The sequence below is a fragment of the Euprymna scolopes genome, chromosome 22, assembly GCF_053919585.1.
Source record: "Euprymna scolopes isolate OS-2025 chromosome 22, ASM5391958v1, whole genome shotgun sequence".
Lineage (NCBI taxonomy): Eukaryota > Metazoa > Mollusca > Cephalopoda > Sepiida > Sepiolidae > Euprymna > Euprymna scolopes.
This window is the reverse complement of record NC_136503.1, coordinates 62598911-62617569: the sequence shown is the minus strand read 5'-3', so window position 1 is coordinate 62617569 and position 18659 is coordinate 62598911. Positions and strand designations below refer to the sequence as shown.

General features: G+C 32.5%; 1 protein-coding gene across 1 annotated transcript in view; it reads left to right on the top strand.

The window, feature by feature from the left end:
* The window catches only part of LOC145243450 (uncharacterized), a 118259-nt gene that overhangs the window by 93396 nt on the left and 6204 nt on the right, over positions 1–18659 (top strand). The window contains exons 3-4 of the mRNA XM_080106339.1: positions 5403–5567; positions 17584–17832. Coding sequence (XP_079962465.1) covers positions 5403–5567; positions 17584–17832 — 414 coding nt within the window. The remainder of the gene's footprint in view (positions 1–5402; positions 5568–17583; positions 17833–18659) is intronic.

Below are 18659 nucleotides of genomic sequence, written 5' to 3'. Positions count from 1 at the left end.
CACAAGTTGCTGACCATTCCAAGTCGAAAATGCTGGAAGGGTCATATTCAGATAGATCTTTACCTTAATGGCTATACCCGTGCCCCTTCCCCCCCGCTGCTAACTCTGCTCGCTCACTCATGTTTTCTATCATTCACACTGAGGAAGATCGAAGGATCGGTCGAAAATTATGTGCTTTTGAAGGAAACATTTTTTTTTTTTTCAAAAGACTTTTTGTATTCCTACACGTCAACACACAAGAAATAAATACAGAAAAGATATAAACATTCATATATTTTCCGTATTGATTTTTTATTCATATATATATATATATATATATATATATATATATATATATATAAAAATGTATGTTTGTTCGTAACCAATAATCTAACTAACCATTAGACCAATTGCTTCGACATCCATGCATGTTTTTAATTATAACATTATAGTTAATTTTTTTTTTTAATACATTAGGTGGTTTTCTTTGTAATGATGTTGCCATTTTTTTATTTGGGGAAATATCACCACGCGCCAGTGATGCACTATCACTAAAAGGAACTTTTGGTCAACGTCAGTATCTCTCTTAATGTAAACAGAATTTGTTTACTGTATGGGTATATTAGAAATGTTTCACAAATTTTAAATGGGTAAAATTAAGTGATTATTGAAAATGTAATCATGTGATTAAAACTTAATTTATATTCACTACGTGTGGTCACTTTCGTGTCAATAATTCATTGAAAACAGATATTAGCAGCAGAGCGACCATTGTGGATCATATTTTTACTATTCAGGAAATTAAAGACATATATTTGACTAATGAAATTCCTAGTTCAGTCACCTAAATTAGAGTGAAATGAGTTTAGGAATTTATATCCAAACCTAAATATTATTTTTACTTAAAAATAACATTAATACAATAAGTTATAACAAGTTTCACCACAAACTTGTATATCTACTGACGTTGTATTAGAAACTGAGCGACCCCTAAAAGTCTTTAAATATTGAATTTTTGGCATTTAAAAAAAAAAAATTGCACAATCTGGTTGCTGTCAAATCAATAATAATCTGTTGAAAATATTGAAAAAAAAAAAAAAATCCAAAAAGAACCTCTCCCATACAGGCAATAATTTGGTTCTGTGTTTCCCTTGAGTTTTTCCAATAAGAGGGATTGATATACTATAACTTTGTATTAGAAACTAAGCACCCCTTACAGATAGTTAAATATTGAATTTTTTGTATTTTTGTTAAATTTGTTAGTTTGCAATCGCTAATAATACACTCAAAAAATGGTAAAAAAAAAAAATTTAAAAGAATGGTACTCTTATGGAATTTGACCTGAATCCTCAGGATTTTCTGTCAATTATGATTAAGGCTCAACCGGCAATCACTGGAAGCCGAGTGTTGTTCAAATGTTGAAACACTAAATCTACATTTTTTTTTTTTTTTTTTTTTTTTGTATACAAAAATATATTTTTTTAATTTCTTGGATGATGGGGTTTTTTCTGTTTTTTTATAACATCTGTTGACAAAAAATTGTAAATTCTCTTGGAAAAAACTTTTCTTAATTTCACCTAACCATTTACAGTTTTCTATAAAGAGCATTCATCTTTTCTTATAAAAAAAATCTGTTTACAAAAAAAAAAAAAAACGTTTACTGCCAATTTTCTTTTTAAAAAAAGCAAACAAAAAATTTAAGTTTTCTTGGAAAAAAAAACTTGCACCTAACAATTTACGGTAAAAAAAAAAAAAACATTAATCTTTTCTTGGAAAAAAAAGCCAACTTTTGACAAAAAAATAAAATAAAAGTAAATAAACAAAATGCAACTTTTCTTAAGAAAAAAAAAATATATTCAGTAAATTTACAGTAGGTTTTTGCTATTTTTTATTATATTTCTATTTTTTTTTTTTTTCAGGTATGTTTGTTTTGAAATTTGTTTAATCTGGCGACTACCGGTCGAACCTGAATCATAATTGACAAAAAATCCCAAGGATCTGGGTCAAATTCTGCAAGAGTACCAAAATAATATACCCGAGTGTGTTCATTGTACAGGTCATCTAATAAAAAATCAGACAGCCAAAAAGTTGATATTTAATTAAAAAAAAACATAACTTTTTTTTTTTTTTTTTTTTACAAGGGTGTCACCACTTATCAAGGCCCAGAGGCCACTCGAGGATAAGGGTTAATAGGTATACATTAGTCATTGTGATTTTAGCATAGTAAACAGTGGGAATTTTGCAACTTGGATTACTTAGGGGGACGATTCAATTAGAACTTGTTCACTTTGGACATTTTTTTTTTTTTTTTTTTTTTTCATAGGTATCAACTCATTATCAAGGCCAAGAGGCCACTCAAGGATAAGGGTTAAGGAGTGTACAGTAGAAATTGGACAATATAATAATCATTAGTTATGAAAATTTGTTAAATTTGATGACTTATATGGAACGGCTCATCAAGAACTTATTTACGTTAGACTTGAAGACAACCATATTGTAGTCAGCCGGAAAGCAGGAAAACGGAAGACAATTCCACAGGCGTGCAGTTCTATTAAAAAAGCTTTGTTCATGGAATCTACGTTTAGGTTTAGGCACAGATAAAGAGTGGGGGTAATTATTGATAGTGTTTACAGCTAGATGAGTGTTTCTTGTGAAAGTTTTGCGAGGGGGGACCATAGATTGAAGCTCAGTCGAACACTCTCCATGAAAATAACGATACATCAGAGACAAACTCGCAACATCTCTTCTGTGAGATAGAGGTTGCAAGGAAGAGAAAAGGACATCTCCTACGAGGCTACGAAGTCTATTTTGAACTCTATCAAGGCAGGACAAGTCCTTTCTAGCAGCGCCTGCCCAGATGTGGCAACAGTATTCCATCCTTGGACGTACCTGGCTCTTATATAGATAGAGAATTGCATCAGCAGTGAGATATCTATTGGATCGATAGAAAGATCCCACCATTTTTCCAGCGGCCTTGGCAACAGATTTGATGTACGTGTTCCATTTAAGATCAGGAGTAATGGTCAAGCCCAGAAGCTTGTCAAAACTTGAGGCCTCCTGAAGACGAGAGCCATTCATTTCAATTGATGCCAGATGTGGATCAGAATGTTGATGATGTAAAGAGAGAAGCTTGGTTTTAGATGCATTAAAAGTAACCAGCCACTCCTTTCCCCATTGTACTACATGCTCAAGATCAGAGGAGAGAGAATTGGAGAGAACTTGGTCGTTTACTGTCTTAGATGTGCTACCATAAATGGTAGTGTCGTCAGCATAAATGTCTACAAATGATTTAAGGATGTGATTTGGAAGATCATTAATGTAGATCAGGAAAAGAGTTGGGCCCAGGATGGACCCCTGAGGGACACTGGCATTAATACTGTGAGCTTCTGATTTTTGCCCCTCAACTACTACTCTTATGAACCTATCAGAAAGAAATGATTTAATAATTGAGAAGACATTTCCAGCTATACCATAGCTAGAGATCTTATGAAGTAAACCTTTATGCCATACCTTATCAAAGGCCTTAGATATGTCGAGAGCAATTGCCCTAGAAAGGTTGCTTCCGTCGAGAGATTTGCTAATCCTATGAGATATAACTGTAAGCACATCTGCTGTAGATCTAGCAGAACGGAAACCATATTGAGTGTCACTAAGAAGGTTATTTTTGTTGAGATGGTTGATTACTTCTGTATTTAACACAGATTCCAGCAACTTACTCATGACGCACACGAGACTTATTGGCCTGTACTGAGAGGGGGATGTGCAATCACCTGAATTCTTAAATACAGGGCATACAGATGAAATTTTCCAGGGAGATGGGAAACTATTCTCCTTAAGACAACGTTTAAATAGTTTTGTAAGTATGGGCGCTAGTTCAGGTTGAAGTTTTTTGAGTACTATAATTGGAATACCGTCCGGGCCAGTTGCTTTACTGGAATCAAGGTTTTTGATTAGCTTGGCAACATCACGTACAGATATACGTATATCACATAGTGTGTTTTCAGATACAAGAGGAAATATTGGGGGTTGGCGGCCTTGATCGCAAAAGGTAGAATTAGCTGCAAAGTTCTTGACAAAGAGTTTGGCTTTGTCTGATGCTGACGAGATTACCTCAGGTCCATTGATGATAGTTGGAATGGAGCGCACACTTCTGTTCAGAATTGTTTGCTATTTGCCAAAACTGGTGGGAACCAAGCCACTGCTCAGCTACTTTGGACTTAACAGATTGAGCATACAACCATCTTGCACTCTTTATTACTTTCTTACAATGGTTGCTGGCAGTCCTGAAAGCGGCTTTAGTTTCCATACATCTATTACGTTTGAAACAGTGGAAAAAGTGATTTCTGTGCGCAATGGCAGCAGCACATTCTGGAGAGAACCATGGTTGGCTGTTAAGTTTTTGCTGAAACTTTTTCGAGTGTATGAAACGATCAATACCTACAATTAACCATTCCGTCAGGTCTAATACTATAGAGGACACATCCTTTTTAAATATTACATTTAATACTACTTAAAACTACTTACATTTTTTTTTTTCAATTTCAACAATAGCAATGTTATCTCCCCAATTGTCATGTCACAATTATTTGTCTTCCATGATTCAACGAAAAAGTTGTTTTGACTGTTTCTTTTGTCATGTGATGTGACGTAAACACAAGGGAAATAGCTCTTCGAAAACTATTTTCTTTAATTGGAAGATTTTTCACTATATCTAAAATATAAAAGGCAAAATGTGTTTGTATGTTTTTGACAGATGCGTCGGACCGTGACAAAATCAGTGTTGTTTTAAAGTGTGATGTCTCGGATGACAAATATTGAAAAATTGGCCAAAAGCATTCATTCTTTCACTGTCAACTGGACCGTTTTTTACAAGGAGTGGGGGGGGGGGGTCACTTTTTTTTTTGTTGGAATTTTTGCAATTCATTCAAACCTTGCGTCAATGACGTTGTATAAAAATTATTATTTTGTCTGCCTGTGACGTCACAATGGCAGTGGGCGCATTGATAAGACCGTTTGCTTTTTTTCATCTCCTTTTTCTCCTGCATGTTCCAGGTTCGAGCCTGCCTACTACTCCTAATTTTTTTGCTTAACCAACACCTTTACACACACCTCCACACACCCGGGCTAGTCTAAAATAGAATGACTTGTGTGATGGGGCATCATATACATATTTATAAATGAGTAAAAATTGTTATTTGTTATAAAGTGGAGGATTAAGAGCTTCCGTAAATAAAAATGTCTTTCATAAATAAATGCTTGTCAGGAACGTATTCTTTGTAGGCAGGATTTTATATATTTTATATGCTTACTTGTCTTTGACAGATTATCAGTTTATAATGAAGATGTTGCTTGATTCTGTATATCTTTGCCAATAATAATCTATTTTGCTATTTAAAATGTTCATTTGTTTTTGTTTCTTTCAGAACTCCTTACGGGAATTGGGTTGTCCCAAAAAGCTTGCCATCTTATTGAAATCCTATGTAATGTCAACGAAAGTCGGCTACAATGTTTCGACTGCTCTCATCTCGTCTGTTGCCAATGCTGTCTCAAATATGTCCGTCAACGATAAAAACCAGATTGTCTTACAGGTTAGTTTTTTTTGTTTGTTATCGCTAATTGTTTTTATTATCCTTCATTTGTTTATGTGTGTATATGCTCCCCATATGAAGGCATCACACTAGTGAAAAGGAATGTTTTTACCTTTAGCATTTACGTAACGCTTCCCCATAAAACTATATTTGAAAATGTTAATTTGTAAAAACTCGCAAAACCAAAAGCAAAATAACATTTATGGTTTATTTTCCTCTTTCGTTAATGAGGTTTTGTGGCCCAGTGATAAGAGCATTGTATTTTAATCATTGCAGTCCCAGTTTCAAATCTTGGTAGATTCAGCCATGCTGATGAGACATAACACAGCAAAATACATTTTTGTGGATAATTATATTTTACATTATGTGCTTAGGTATTGCTGAAAAAAAAAAAAACTTTTAAGCAACTACACTTTGGATATGCATCAAAAAATTTTTTCTTTATGTATCCATTTGTGACCTGTTTGCATTAAAACTATTAATATTTAATAATAAAAACTGCCATGAATGTTTGAAAGTCGAACACATAACTGACGAAGGGAGACATCCCGAAATATAGCATCTAGTAAACTGTTCTGTTAACATATCGATTTCTATTACACACAAACATTGACTTATATATACAACTCAAGCAACTAATGGGGAAATTTACTTGTCAAGTGTCATTATAAGCTTCAGTCCATCATAAGTATTAATGTATTATTATTCATCGGACTACTATTCTCATCTTGAGTGTGATTTTCTCAACGTTTCTGTCGATATAACCTCTGACCTTCTTCAGGTTTATCTTGTCGAACTCTGGAATGTTTCTGTTGAACTCGGGAATTTGGACGGAATTTCGAGTGGAACCCTTTATTTACTTCACGGGGGTAGCATGCTCTTGTTCCATCAGCCATGACTGGATAGAGGTCCTAAGTAATTCGCAAATGTATATTTCGGTCACCCACACTGAGGATTGCACCTTCAACCTTCAGGAGAATATCACTTTTATAATTGTTTTTTTTTCCAGTACTCTAACCACTGCGCCATGGGTCCTTGCGGAGGTTATATCGACTGAAACGTTGTAAAAATCACACTCAAGATGAAAACAGTAGTCCGATGAATAATAATACAAATAACCAATCCTCATCTCAAAAATTCAGAAACGTCATAAGTATTAATGTTTATATTTATCCCAACCAAAAATAAAAAAGCTTGATAAGTAAAAAGTAGAGTTTAATATCAACAAAATACTGACAATAAAGAAGGGTGGTGAAATATCCTTATTTTACATTCTTTCAGCAAGTGGATGGAACGAAGTTTCATGAAATGCTAAAACCAGCAAATCTTTAGCTCCACTATTTTTATGATCTGCTAACTAGTTTCTTTCCTCTAATGAAAAGAACCTTACATTCTTTGAAACTCCGCGGAATAAGAATATTTCACCACCCTTCTTTATTGGAGGTATCCTGTCGAAAAACAAATTTTTGCATGTAAATCTCCGGTTTACAGTCTTTATTTATGCTTATGAGATATACAAATAAGCTGCCTTCAATAAGTTTCCAGACTTTTTCGTATGGGCACTTTTATTGATAGTGTACAACATCTTTCTTTCTGATCTTCTCTGAGCACCCTTGGGACAAACTTTGCGCAAATCTTCCGCATCTTCAGTTTCGTGCAAATAATTGTGTGTACAGTTCCCACACTGACATCAAACTGTACACTTATGGTCTCTATAGATCATGACGGGCCTTAGCCATGAAATTCTTTATTTGGCCAATCAACTCTGGTTTTCTGACTTCCGAATCTCTTATGCCACTAAAAAAACTAATGCTCGATTCATGCAAGATGGTCCAAAAACAGTTTGAAGCATTCCATATGTTTCTGTGGCATTTTGTCAAAGTTGTACAGAATTTTATTGCATCTCGTTTTTCTGAAATGTCCTCACATCCAGATTGCATTTTTGAAATTCACCAGCTGTGACAATCCAGCTTTAGTTGGGTGTATCCCAATTCCTGCTGTAGCTGTTTGTTTGAACCTGAAATCATAAAAATTGGTCAGTCATCTCATAAGATATATAACAACATACTAAATTTTCAGGAATCTACGACAATTTTAAATGCTTGTACAAAAATACTCTGGAAACTTATTGAAGGCACCTGTGTGTGTGTTATATATATATATATATATATATATATATATATATATATATATATATATATATATATATATAATGATTACCTACATTGTTACTCCCTCCTCACTCTTTTTTTTTTTACAATTTGGTAAAGTTTTCAAAGGTCAAATCATTGAAGTTTGACCTCTTAACAGCCAAATTTCTGGCCGAAAACCGATTATAAAGATTTTCCCAAATCTCAATACCCCTTATGTTAAATCTCGAGTCTGTAGACTGAAAATTTAGTTATTTGGTACATACACAGACAGACACGCAGATAGACATTTTCACTTTTATAGACATATAGATTGTTTAATTATTAAGGAAGATGGAGAAACATTCCGTCTCTCTTTTCATTTCTCTAAGAAAGATATCTGTTAAAATAAAAATTTTATTTTGTAGAAAAAAAAGATGTTTTTATTGTCAAGCGAACTACTATATTGAGGAAAATAATATATACAATGTTAGATTTTTATAGGTAAACTATTTTATTTTGTCCCTAAACTGATTGCTATGTAGCGGTGATATTTTTTTTTATGTTTTTTTTTTTTTATCTTGTACAGATTTTTATTTTTTTTATTTTTTAGAGTAGAATAAAAAGATTTAAAAAAAATAAATATTATCAAATATTTATTTTATGATATTCTCATTTTTCAATTCAATCTTTATATATTCTTTTAATCTAATTTATAAAACTGAATCTGTCTGTCTCCATATTTTCAAACTGTCTCTTCCGAAACTAAAAGTTGCAGTCGTGCTAAGGGCTTCAAATGATTGGATTTTTTATGGACCATTCCTTTATGGGTCTTTAGCCGGTTAAAATAGTTTTTAAAGGGTCAAAAAGGGGGTCAAAATTGAAGCAAAAAAATCGTTATACATTTTGTACATTCATCTTGGTTTATTTTTAATCGGTTCATATTCGTGTCCCGTTGGTACAATGGTAACGTCACCATATTTGAATGCTGCAGTTTAGCTTTTGGTTTTGATTCTAGCTGATGGCACCCAAATACTTTTTTTTACTTTTGAAATCACAACTCTGTAATAATATATATGAAATCTGGACCAATCAAATTATTGTATTTAAGCACATTTTACCACTGGGTAAAACCGGGCACCCTCGCCCCACTCCCGCTAGTTTATTTTAAAACTTAAATTTTTAATCTGGTTTTTATTTAAATAAAATAAATTATAAATAAAATAAAAATAATAAATCCTTAAATAAAAATATGACTCAAATCATAATTTTTTAAATACAAAATCCTGAAATATTAAAAAAAAAAAAAAAAAAAGAAATGTATAAAATTCTAAAATATGTAAGTAAATATCTATTTCAATAAATTATAATGAAAGTATAACCTATTAAAAGTTATGGCAGTTTGTAAAGAAGGGGAGATAATAACACTTGATTGAAGGAAACAACACTTGAATCAATGTGTTGAAAACCCAATTCTATTGTTATTCTTATAATGATGTCTAAAATTACTGTAAGAGTACATTTCCTTTATTTATAAAAGGAAGTTGATCATTGTAAGCATTGGATGGGGGGACTCCTTATAAGTAGGAAGATATTTTTGGTGTTTGCTCTTGTTTGCATTTTACACAAATATTTAAAAACATTTAAAAAAAAAAAAAAAAAAAAAAAAAAAAACTCTGGAGACAACGCAGATTTCATCATATTTTTACATAAATTGTTCCCTTCATGACTTGTTAGACTATTGAAGTAAGTAAAACAATCCATTTCTTATAACATGTTTATTCAAGGAAAACAAAAACAAATCTGTATTTCTTCCACATGTTTGTTATTTAAACAATTTTTTTTTCTAACAAAAATTTTCTGACATTAATTTTATTGCCCATATCTTAGCTGAAGTTTAAATTTAAGCAAATTATTTGAATCTGGAAAAAATTATGTATTGCTTTTCTGTTATGTGTCTAATTTTTTATTTTATTTTATTTATTTATTTTTTATTTTTTTGCCCAATTGTCTTGTATAATTACCAAAGTACTCTTACTTGGTAAAATTCAGTTGTAAAAAATTACACCGTTCTGAAGGTTGAAGGTTCAGTCCTCAATGTAAGCAACATTTAAAATACATTTGCAAATTACTTGAGACTTCTACCCTAATATGGCTGACAGAATGAGAGCATGCTGCCCCCATTGATTAAATAAATGGTTCTGTTTCAAATTCCATGCCAATTCTCAAGTTACACCTGAAGAAATTTGAAGGTTACATCAACCAAAATGTTGTGAAAATAATGCCAAGGTGAGAACAGTGGTTAGAAATCTTTGCTATAACGTTATCCCTGTTCTTTGCTGTTCTCCAAATGCAAAAGATGTTACAGTGAAACTAAAATCTTTTCATATTTCTCTGTAATAGAATGTTGGCATTCCCTTAATACAACCTCAACTTTATGGATGCAGTCAAATCCCCAGCTGGTGAATACAAAAAGCCACAAATCTGCTCACTTCCACTGCAATTCTCATTCTCTTTCAATCTGTGACAAAATTCTGACAATCATTTTTAACACATTTCACAAATTGGCATACCTTAAAATAAAAACAAAATGTTTATACTGTCAATTCTCTCTCAACCTCAATCACATTCCAAATGCAATGTCTACCCAAACCTCTGATCTACATTTTATTACCATTAAAGTTATAATTCTTTTTTTTTTTTTAGTCTGCCTCTTTTTTTTTTTTTTTTTTTTTTTTTTTTTCCTCCTCCCAAACATCGCTGGGTAATCTCATTACAATTGGATACTCAATTTATTAACTGTTTCTTTAGTTGCCAATTTATTATTGGAGTCAGCTGGAAAAATCTGTCTCCTGAGTCGGTTGGAAAAAAGAAAACCCTCAGTCTCACATTTTGAATCTGACTCTCTAACGTAAGAGGTGGAGAGTTGGTTGAAAAAATAAATAAATAAAATGAGTCTGGAGTTGGACTCCTGCAAAAAGAGCCTACTCCTGACTGGTTCTTGTCATTCACAGCAACATATCTTGCAACCTGTTGCCCCCCCCCTACTAACTCTCCTTGCCAGTTGTAACATTTGTGCAAAGAATAGAAATAATTGTTAGTGGGGATTTACTCACCTGTTTCTTTACAAAACACAGGGATGTGATTTATCCGCTTTTTTGTAGAATTAATTTTTTTTTTTTTTTTCTAATCTCAATAAAGTGGATTTCTACTGAAATCACTAGGACTTATCACGGATGTAAATTATTCGCTTTTTGGTCTTAATCCGTTTTTGTTTAAATAAGAAAAATCTGATTTTTGTCAATTTCCTATAGTCTTACCTCTTCATTTTTCCATCACTATTTAGCTGGATTTTATTTCTTCCTTTCAATTTCTTTTTTCTCTTCTGTTTTTCTCTTCCCTATGAAAAGGATTTCTTTTAATGATTTTATAAAGTTAAAAAATCCTTATCCTATAGATCGTTTTTTTTTTTTTTTTTGTTTTTTTGTTTTTTAGCATTTATTGTTTTTTTCTGTCCCTTTCTTTCACCCCCGCCGTATTGTTCCCCTCCCCCATAAAATAATTTTTCCATTTCTGATCTGAATGTTTACAAAGTCAGTGTTGTCTTTTTATCTTCACTATTGTATAATGCTGACTTTTTTCCTTTTCTGATGAGAAGCATTTAGTTTTCAAATACCATGGCCTAAAGAGATTTCTCCCTTATTCCTCTTTCTGCAACCCTTATTAATTTGATAATGTAATAAAGTTCCTATATAACTTTGTTTTATCTTGACTTGTATCCTTGATGGAATCACTTTTGAGATTAGTGTATTAGCCAAAGCTATGCTTTATTCTCAGCATGAGGGCAAGTCTTTAGAAAATGACCTCATCAGTCTGTAATAGAACGGGCCAACAAAAAAAATTGGTAGTCACATTTAATGCTACCAAGATAAAGCTTCTTTCCTTTAATAACTAAGAAACATTTTCAATTTTTCGATTATTGCACTATTCCTGAGAGTTCAATGTTTAAGCTCCTCTTCCTGACATTTTCAGGCAACATGAACACTCTTCTGAAGGTTGAAGGTTCAATCCTCAATGTGGGTAACACTCAAAATACAATTGCAAATTACTTGAGACTTCTACCCTAATATGGTTGACAGAATGAGAGCATGCTGTCCTCATTGATTAAATAAAGCTTATTCATACATAGATGTTGCCAAGTATGTCACAAAGAAAGTGGACTCCCTCTACTAAACTAGTAAAATTTCTTGCACATGCCAGCATCTTATACCTTTTTAAAAGCCATTGGCTACCTGTGTTGGGAGCCTTGTTGCCGCATCTAGGCTGCTACACCAACCACTAGCCTTTTGGACAGAGTGCAAGAAAATAATTTCTAACCTAAATAGGTTCTGCACTTTCTGCCAAGGTCCAGCCCTTGTCACATCACTGTAGTGTTGCATCCCTATGTTTGTTCTACGAGTGCTTCTACAGAATGTGCTCCAATGAACTTGCTGCACTTGTATTCAGTTACGTAAATACTCTGACCAGAAGATTCTCTGCTCTAATAGCTTTTCGTGGACCGTTTTCCTCTGAAGTTCCTTCTCTGCTCTCTGTTTCTCGAAATGTAAAAAGATGCAGAAATTTAAATGTAATATAAACAAACATCTTCCTACCCAACTCACCACCCAGTTGCCCTCTATAAATTTGGTTCCTATCACAGTAGTCCCTTACATTTCTGTGACAATATGCCTTTTCAGGTGAACGAAAGTAAACTACAAAAAAAAAAAAAAAAAAATTTTTAAAAAGCATAGCTCAACCCAAGAATTGTCTTGTATAGTTACCAAGTATTCTTACTTGGTAAAATTCAGTAATAACAATAACACTCTTCTGAAGGTTGCAGGTTGAATCCACAATGTGGGCAACACTCAAAATACAATTGTAAATTACTTGGAACTTATACCCTAATATGGCTGACAGAATGAGAGCATGCTACCCCCATTGATTAAATAAAGCTTATGTTTGTGTGTATTTTGTCTGATTACATTATATAGGTAACAATCCTTAACGAAACAAACGTCCATCTGTAATGTTGCACAAGGTACCAACACGTTATATCAGTCGCAAAGGAGACCAAGAATATGAAAGAATTTCAACCCACTTTTGTTTCTATTGTACAACATTTATTTCCTCACTCTCTCATTATCGCTGTGACGTCCCTCGTATCCTCGAGCGTCATTCACGCCACCAACGTGATCTCGAATGTTATTTTCACTTATCACGTGATCTCAAAACATTATTCCCGTCTCTAACATAATCTCCTTTATAAAGTTATTTTCCCCCCGACCACTGACATCATTTCACATGCATTTGCATCCGCGCCTGTGTCTACAGACTTGAAATTTGATATACAGGGTAGTGAGATTTTGGAAAATCTTTCTAATCCGATTTCAGCCAGAAATTTGACTGTTAAGGAGTCAAAGTTCAACGATTTAACCTTTGGAAACTCCACCAAACTCCTCTGCCAATTTTGGGTCTAAACACTTGAAATTTTAGATAAGGTTCCTTGGACATGGATCTAACTTAATAACTTGATTTGATTCCAAAACAATAAATGTTAAGGGGTCATAATAGGGGTCAAAGTTTTTTAAAAGTTGACCTCTGCGGTCTCTACCAAATTACTCAGACAATTTCTGGTCTAAACATTTGAAATTTGACACATAAAGGGTATTCAGAGATAGGGCAAGCTTTTTAATCGGTTTGGGTTGAAAATTTGAGCTACCAATATATAAATGTATTTATGTATGTTTGCATGTCTGCCTAAAATTTTCGACAGAGGCGACTGATTTTCACAAGATCAGTATCGTTTTGAAGCTCGACCTTTCAGACGATAAATACCGAAAAATTGGCTAAAAACATTCATTTCTTCACCCTCAACTGGACATTTTTCTACAGGGGGAGGTCGCTTTTTTCACCAATATTTTTGAAAGTCCTCCCCTCTTTTCGATTTTCTAGCCTTAATTTAAACCTACATAACTTCCGGTTTGACGGTGGTCGTAACAGCAAAGACGTCACGTTTTTTCCCCTTTCTTTTCCTCCTTCGCAGTATGGGTTCGATTCTGCCTTCCTACTACCCCCCCTTTTTTTTTTTTTGCTTAACACACACCTCCAAACACCCGGGCAACACCGGGCTGAAATGCTAATATATATATATATATATATATATATATATATATATATATATATACACACACCTTTTTTGCCAATTTTATAAGTTCCAAATCTTGGCAACTATTGATCAGAAGTTAATAAATGAAGGCTAGTTGGAAAAGTAATGACCTGAATTGTGTAGCGCTCTGTGACATTTGGTTTTAAGAGTGCATATTAAGGGGATCATCCATAATCCAGAGCCTATGTTCGGCACTTTTTTTTTTTTTTTTTTTTTTAACCTTTTCGAAATAAGCAACCCACTATTAGAATTTTACAAACTAAGGTTTTCTTTTTTTGAACAGCCTTGAACTTAATTTATGTAATAGTAAGTGTAAACTTTGCCCCTTATGTTGCATATTATGAGGTATGTCCATTTTTTTCCCCTAATTTTTTATACCCCATTTCACAGTCATAAAATGTTTCAATCATAGTCATTTGTTTTCCTAGTTTGATATATGAATTACAAAATATATTTTCCTTAAAACCTCTGGTTTTGATGGATGGGAGATTAAAATTTACTAATGATTTCAAATAATCTGAAATAACACCAAGGGGAGATTTGATTCCAAACTTCCATTATATTATTTTAAATTTCTTCATATTATTTTATATATATATATATATATATATATATATATATATATATATAATAAAATTACAATAAGTTTACCAAGGTAATCAAAATGGTAAACTTAAAATATATTATAAATATTAAAGAGTTAATATTTACAAATAAAATAAACTCAGCCAGATGTAAAAGCTCAATAAAATCGAAAAGGAAATAGAGCTTATAATATGAACAAATGATTAATAAAACATTAAAATTTCAATCCAATGGGTAAATTCCAAATGGTCCAAAATAATTTTTTAAATTTATCCAGCCTTGACAGACGTGTTTTTAAATATTCTCTCCATTGCTTTTCTTTTAATGATTTGGAATTCATTCCATTTGCGCTTTTTTCCAAGACTTTTGGATTATTTTGGACCATTTGGAATTTACCCATTGGATTGAAATTTTAAATTCGACCGTTTTGGACTTTACCATTTTTGGATTTTTACCCTTCACCGGACTATCCATTCATGTGAAATCTTTTTATCATTTTTCTTTTGCCTCCTGTTCCCCTTACCTCACCCTTTTTTCTTTAACCAAGTAAGATCTGTGACTTACTTGTAGTTTCATTAAATACTTTTATATGCAAAATCCGATCCTGCATTTTGCTAATTCCTGCCCTCTGATGAGAAAGAGAGTATTTCTTCGAAACTCCGCGGATTAAGGACTATCCACTTATCTTGTGTTTCCTTTTTTAAAATTAAATGTTTTTAACTCTTTTTCAAGATGTCTTTTAACATGTTTTATTAATCATTTGTTCATATATATATATATATATATATATATATAGGGTATGATCATGAATATCTCCAGTATCAAATAATCCTTATACACTGTGAAATTTACTTTATGTATGAAAATCAAAGAAGGGAGATATAACATATGAGAAATATTTCATTGATATGTATCTGATATAAATATAAAAAAGAATAATATAAAGAAATTTAAAATAATATAATAGAAGTTTGGAATCAAGTCTCCCCTAGCTGTTATTTCAGATTATTTGAAACCATATTAGCAAATTCAAGTCTCCCCTTAATCAAGGCCAGAGGTTTTGGGGGAAATATATATATATATATATATATATATACACTAGCAGAGAGACCCGACGTTGCCCAGGATTGAATTAAGACGAATGCATGTTCAATACTTTCATTGTCATCAAAATTGGTGAAATCGTCAATTTTTCAATCAAATCAATTGATTAACTGCTCTAGTTGTGGACCTATTATAATGCACCAGGAAGCAACTTCACATACCTCCCTGCGGTGACTTAATCCACAGTACATTGTAATCTACATTGCACTGTAGAGAACCTACAGTTGATTTTATGAAAATATTTTTGTATAATGGTGTGAATACAAGTTTAAAATGCAAAAGTAAAGTATCACGCTCCAATTGTGCTTTAAGCAAAAACGTTTATTTTGAATTTCCTCATGTCATATCAAAAAATCTACTGTTGATTTTTTTTTTTTTTATGCAGGACTTTTCTGCTTGTGTCGTGATTAAAACTTCTAAAATGCACTTGTGATGTTAAGCTATAACAGTGTTAAATTTGGTCAAAATCAAACTGTCTCTTCTTTAATCAGATTTATTTTATTATTGATTTTTGATATTTATAACGGGCATTCTAATACAAAACCTATATAAGAACACTGCCAAACACAAAGTATATTTGTGTGATATAAAAAAAATGGCCTAACTGTTTCCAAGTCTATAGGGAACGAACTCGCATGGACACACACACACACAAAGTGCTTTATATATATATATATATATATATATATATATATATATATGATAAAAACTATGGAAATATTATTCTAATCTGATTCAAAAAGGAAAGACCAAAATTATTTATACATTCATCAACCTTTCGTCTTTATTTTAAGACTTCCTAAGGATTATTGATTTGAAGAAACAAAATATAAGTACAATATTTGAAATTTGGTGCTTTTGTAATGTGAAAAGAATGTTTTTGTTCTTTTTTTCACACTTAACATAGTTATTAGAATTCAAAATATGTAATGTGTTTATGACATGTAATGAGTTTGGTTTTTGTTTTTTTGTTTTTTTTCTCCTTCAAACGACACATAGCCATCAGAATTTTAAAATTTGTGATTTTGACATGAAAAGAACGTATGATGTATGTACTCATGGTGAAATAAACGGGTACAGTTATTTCCCCTGATGAGTTTTTTTTTTTTATGTTCCGAAGTTCAAAAGATAAAAAGAGAAACTCTTTCTTCCCACATAAAATAATTTGATAATCGCAGTAAGTTTCTAGCGGGAGGAAATAATTTTGTGTAGATGTTTTGCTTTATTTTTAAATATGAAAAAAAATAAATATATAAGTAAAACACTTACGAATAAACGAAAAGATCTCATTTGTTTGTTTTTATTATTCTTGAAACGATTGTACAGAATCTTTGAGCATTCCGGGAATTTAACCCTCCCTCCTCCAAAAAGAAACAATCGAAAATTTCTTTTATTTACGGAAAAAAAAAAAAGTCAGTGGAAAAAAGTGCCTTTACAAAAAACAAAACAAAAACAAGCCAATAAAAGGAATTCCATTTTGTTCTTAACTTTTCAAATGCGTTAATGTTTATAAACGTTATTGTTTCTACAGTGGGCAAAGTCGTTTGCAAATTAGCTTTCCCCTTTATTTGCATTTCAGGTTGGAGTCTGCCTACACAACTAATTTTTTTCGGTCGCTCCGGCTTTCGCTGCTATTTTTATTGAAACAAAAATTGTCTTGAGATTCATTTATTTTTTATTTTAATTTTTTTTTTATTTATGTTTTTTTTTGGGGGGGGCATTACATTTACATGTTTTTATCCGTTCTTTTATTTTTGAAATTGTTGTGGGGGTATCGATGTTGCCCACGATGAAAATGATTAATATCCTTAGTATAGCAGGTTTGTTCCAAACGAAACTTCATGTTGACTCGGGCATCGCCGAGTACCTATGCTAGTATATATATATTTATTTTGCATATAGGGGGAATTCTAAACAAACCCCATCGTTTCTCGTGCACAAAAAATATCTTTTTCAGGTGTGATTAATCCTTGCATGTTTCTTTTCTCTGTAGGAAACTGTCCCGTTGTTAATTGATCTCACACTGGAGGGCGATATGAAGGAATCTGCACTGTTGTCCACCTTAAGGGCACTGACGAATCTGTCAACCACAGAGCAACATCATGGTCAGTACACATGCATGGTTCAACACCTTTACAACCTCATGGATGTTGGCAGCACACCTGTCAAGTTACAGGCTCTCAAGGTGTTAGTGAATTTGTCTTGCAGTTCTGAAATGGTACAACACTTATTAGCAGCTAAGGTAGGTTCATAAATGCATGCATGCCTATATAGAGACATATACAGTGATGATCATATTTATTGGCACGGGAAAATAAAAGTTAAATTTTGTCTAATAAATTCTAAAAAAAGGGATTAAATTAAAGAAAATAACAAAGTATATTATGTATTTTTAACTGGCCTTTCCGATGCAGCAATCGGATTTTAGAAAAAATAAATAACAAAGGAACAACAAACATAATTGCAAAAAACCCTTGTTCAAAATTATTGGCACGGCTTTGTTTTTCTTTTAGTATCAGTTTAATATCAATCAATTTCCGGTTTACGTGCTTTCTGAACTTTTTTATAGCCATATTATGCTTGTTTAACGCTAATTCAGTGAATAATTTTTTTCAGATAATTTTTAGATAGCGATTTATTTAAACTATTATAAGTGACTAAATTATAATTTTCAATCGCCATGGTTAAAACTAAGGAACACAGCGAAGACGTCAGGAAGCTTGTTGTAGCATGCCATACCAATGGGGAGGGCTATGATAAGATTTCAAAGAAGCTAAACCTTCCCAAATCCACTGTTAGAGCCATAATAAACAAGTTCAAATCGCAAGGCCACGTTATGAGTTTAGAGGGTAGAGGGAGAAAAAGGATTCTTTCCCCAAGAGATGAACGGAAAATTGTTCGACAAGTAAAACAAAACCCAAGGATCTCTGTTGGGGAGATTGTTGATGAACAGATCACCTCTGGAGTGAATGTATCTCGACATACAGTTGGTAGAGTTTTGAAGAGAGCTGGTTTAAAAGCATGTCGTCCGAGAAAGACTCCCTTATCGAAGCCTATGCACCTGAAAGC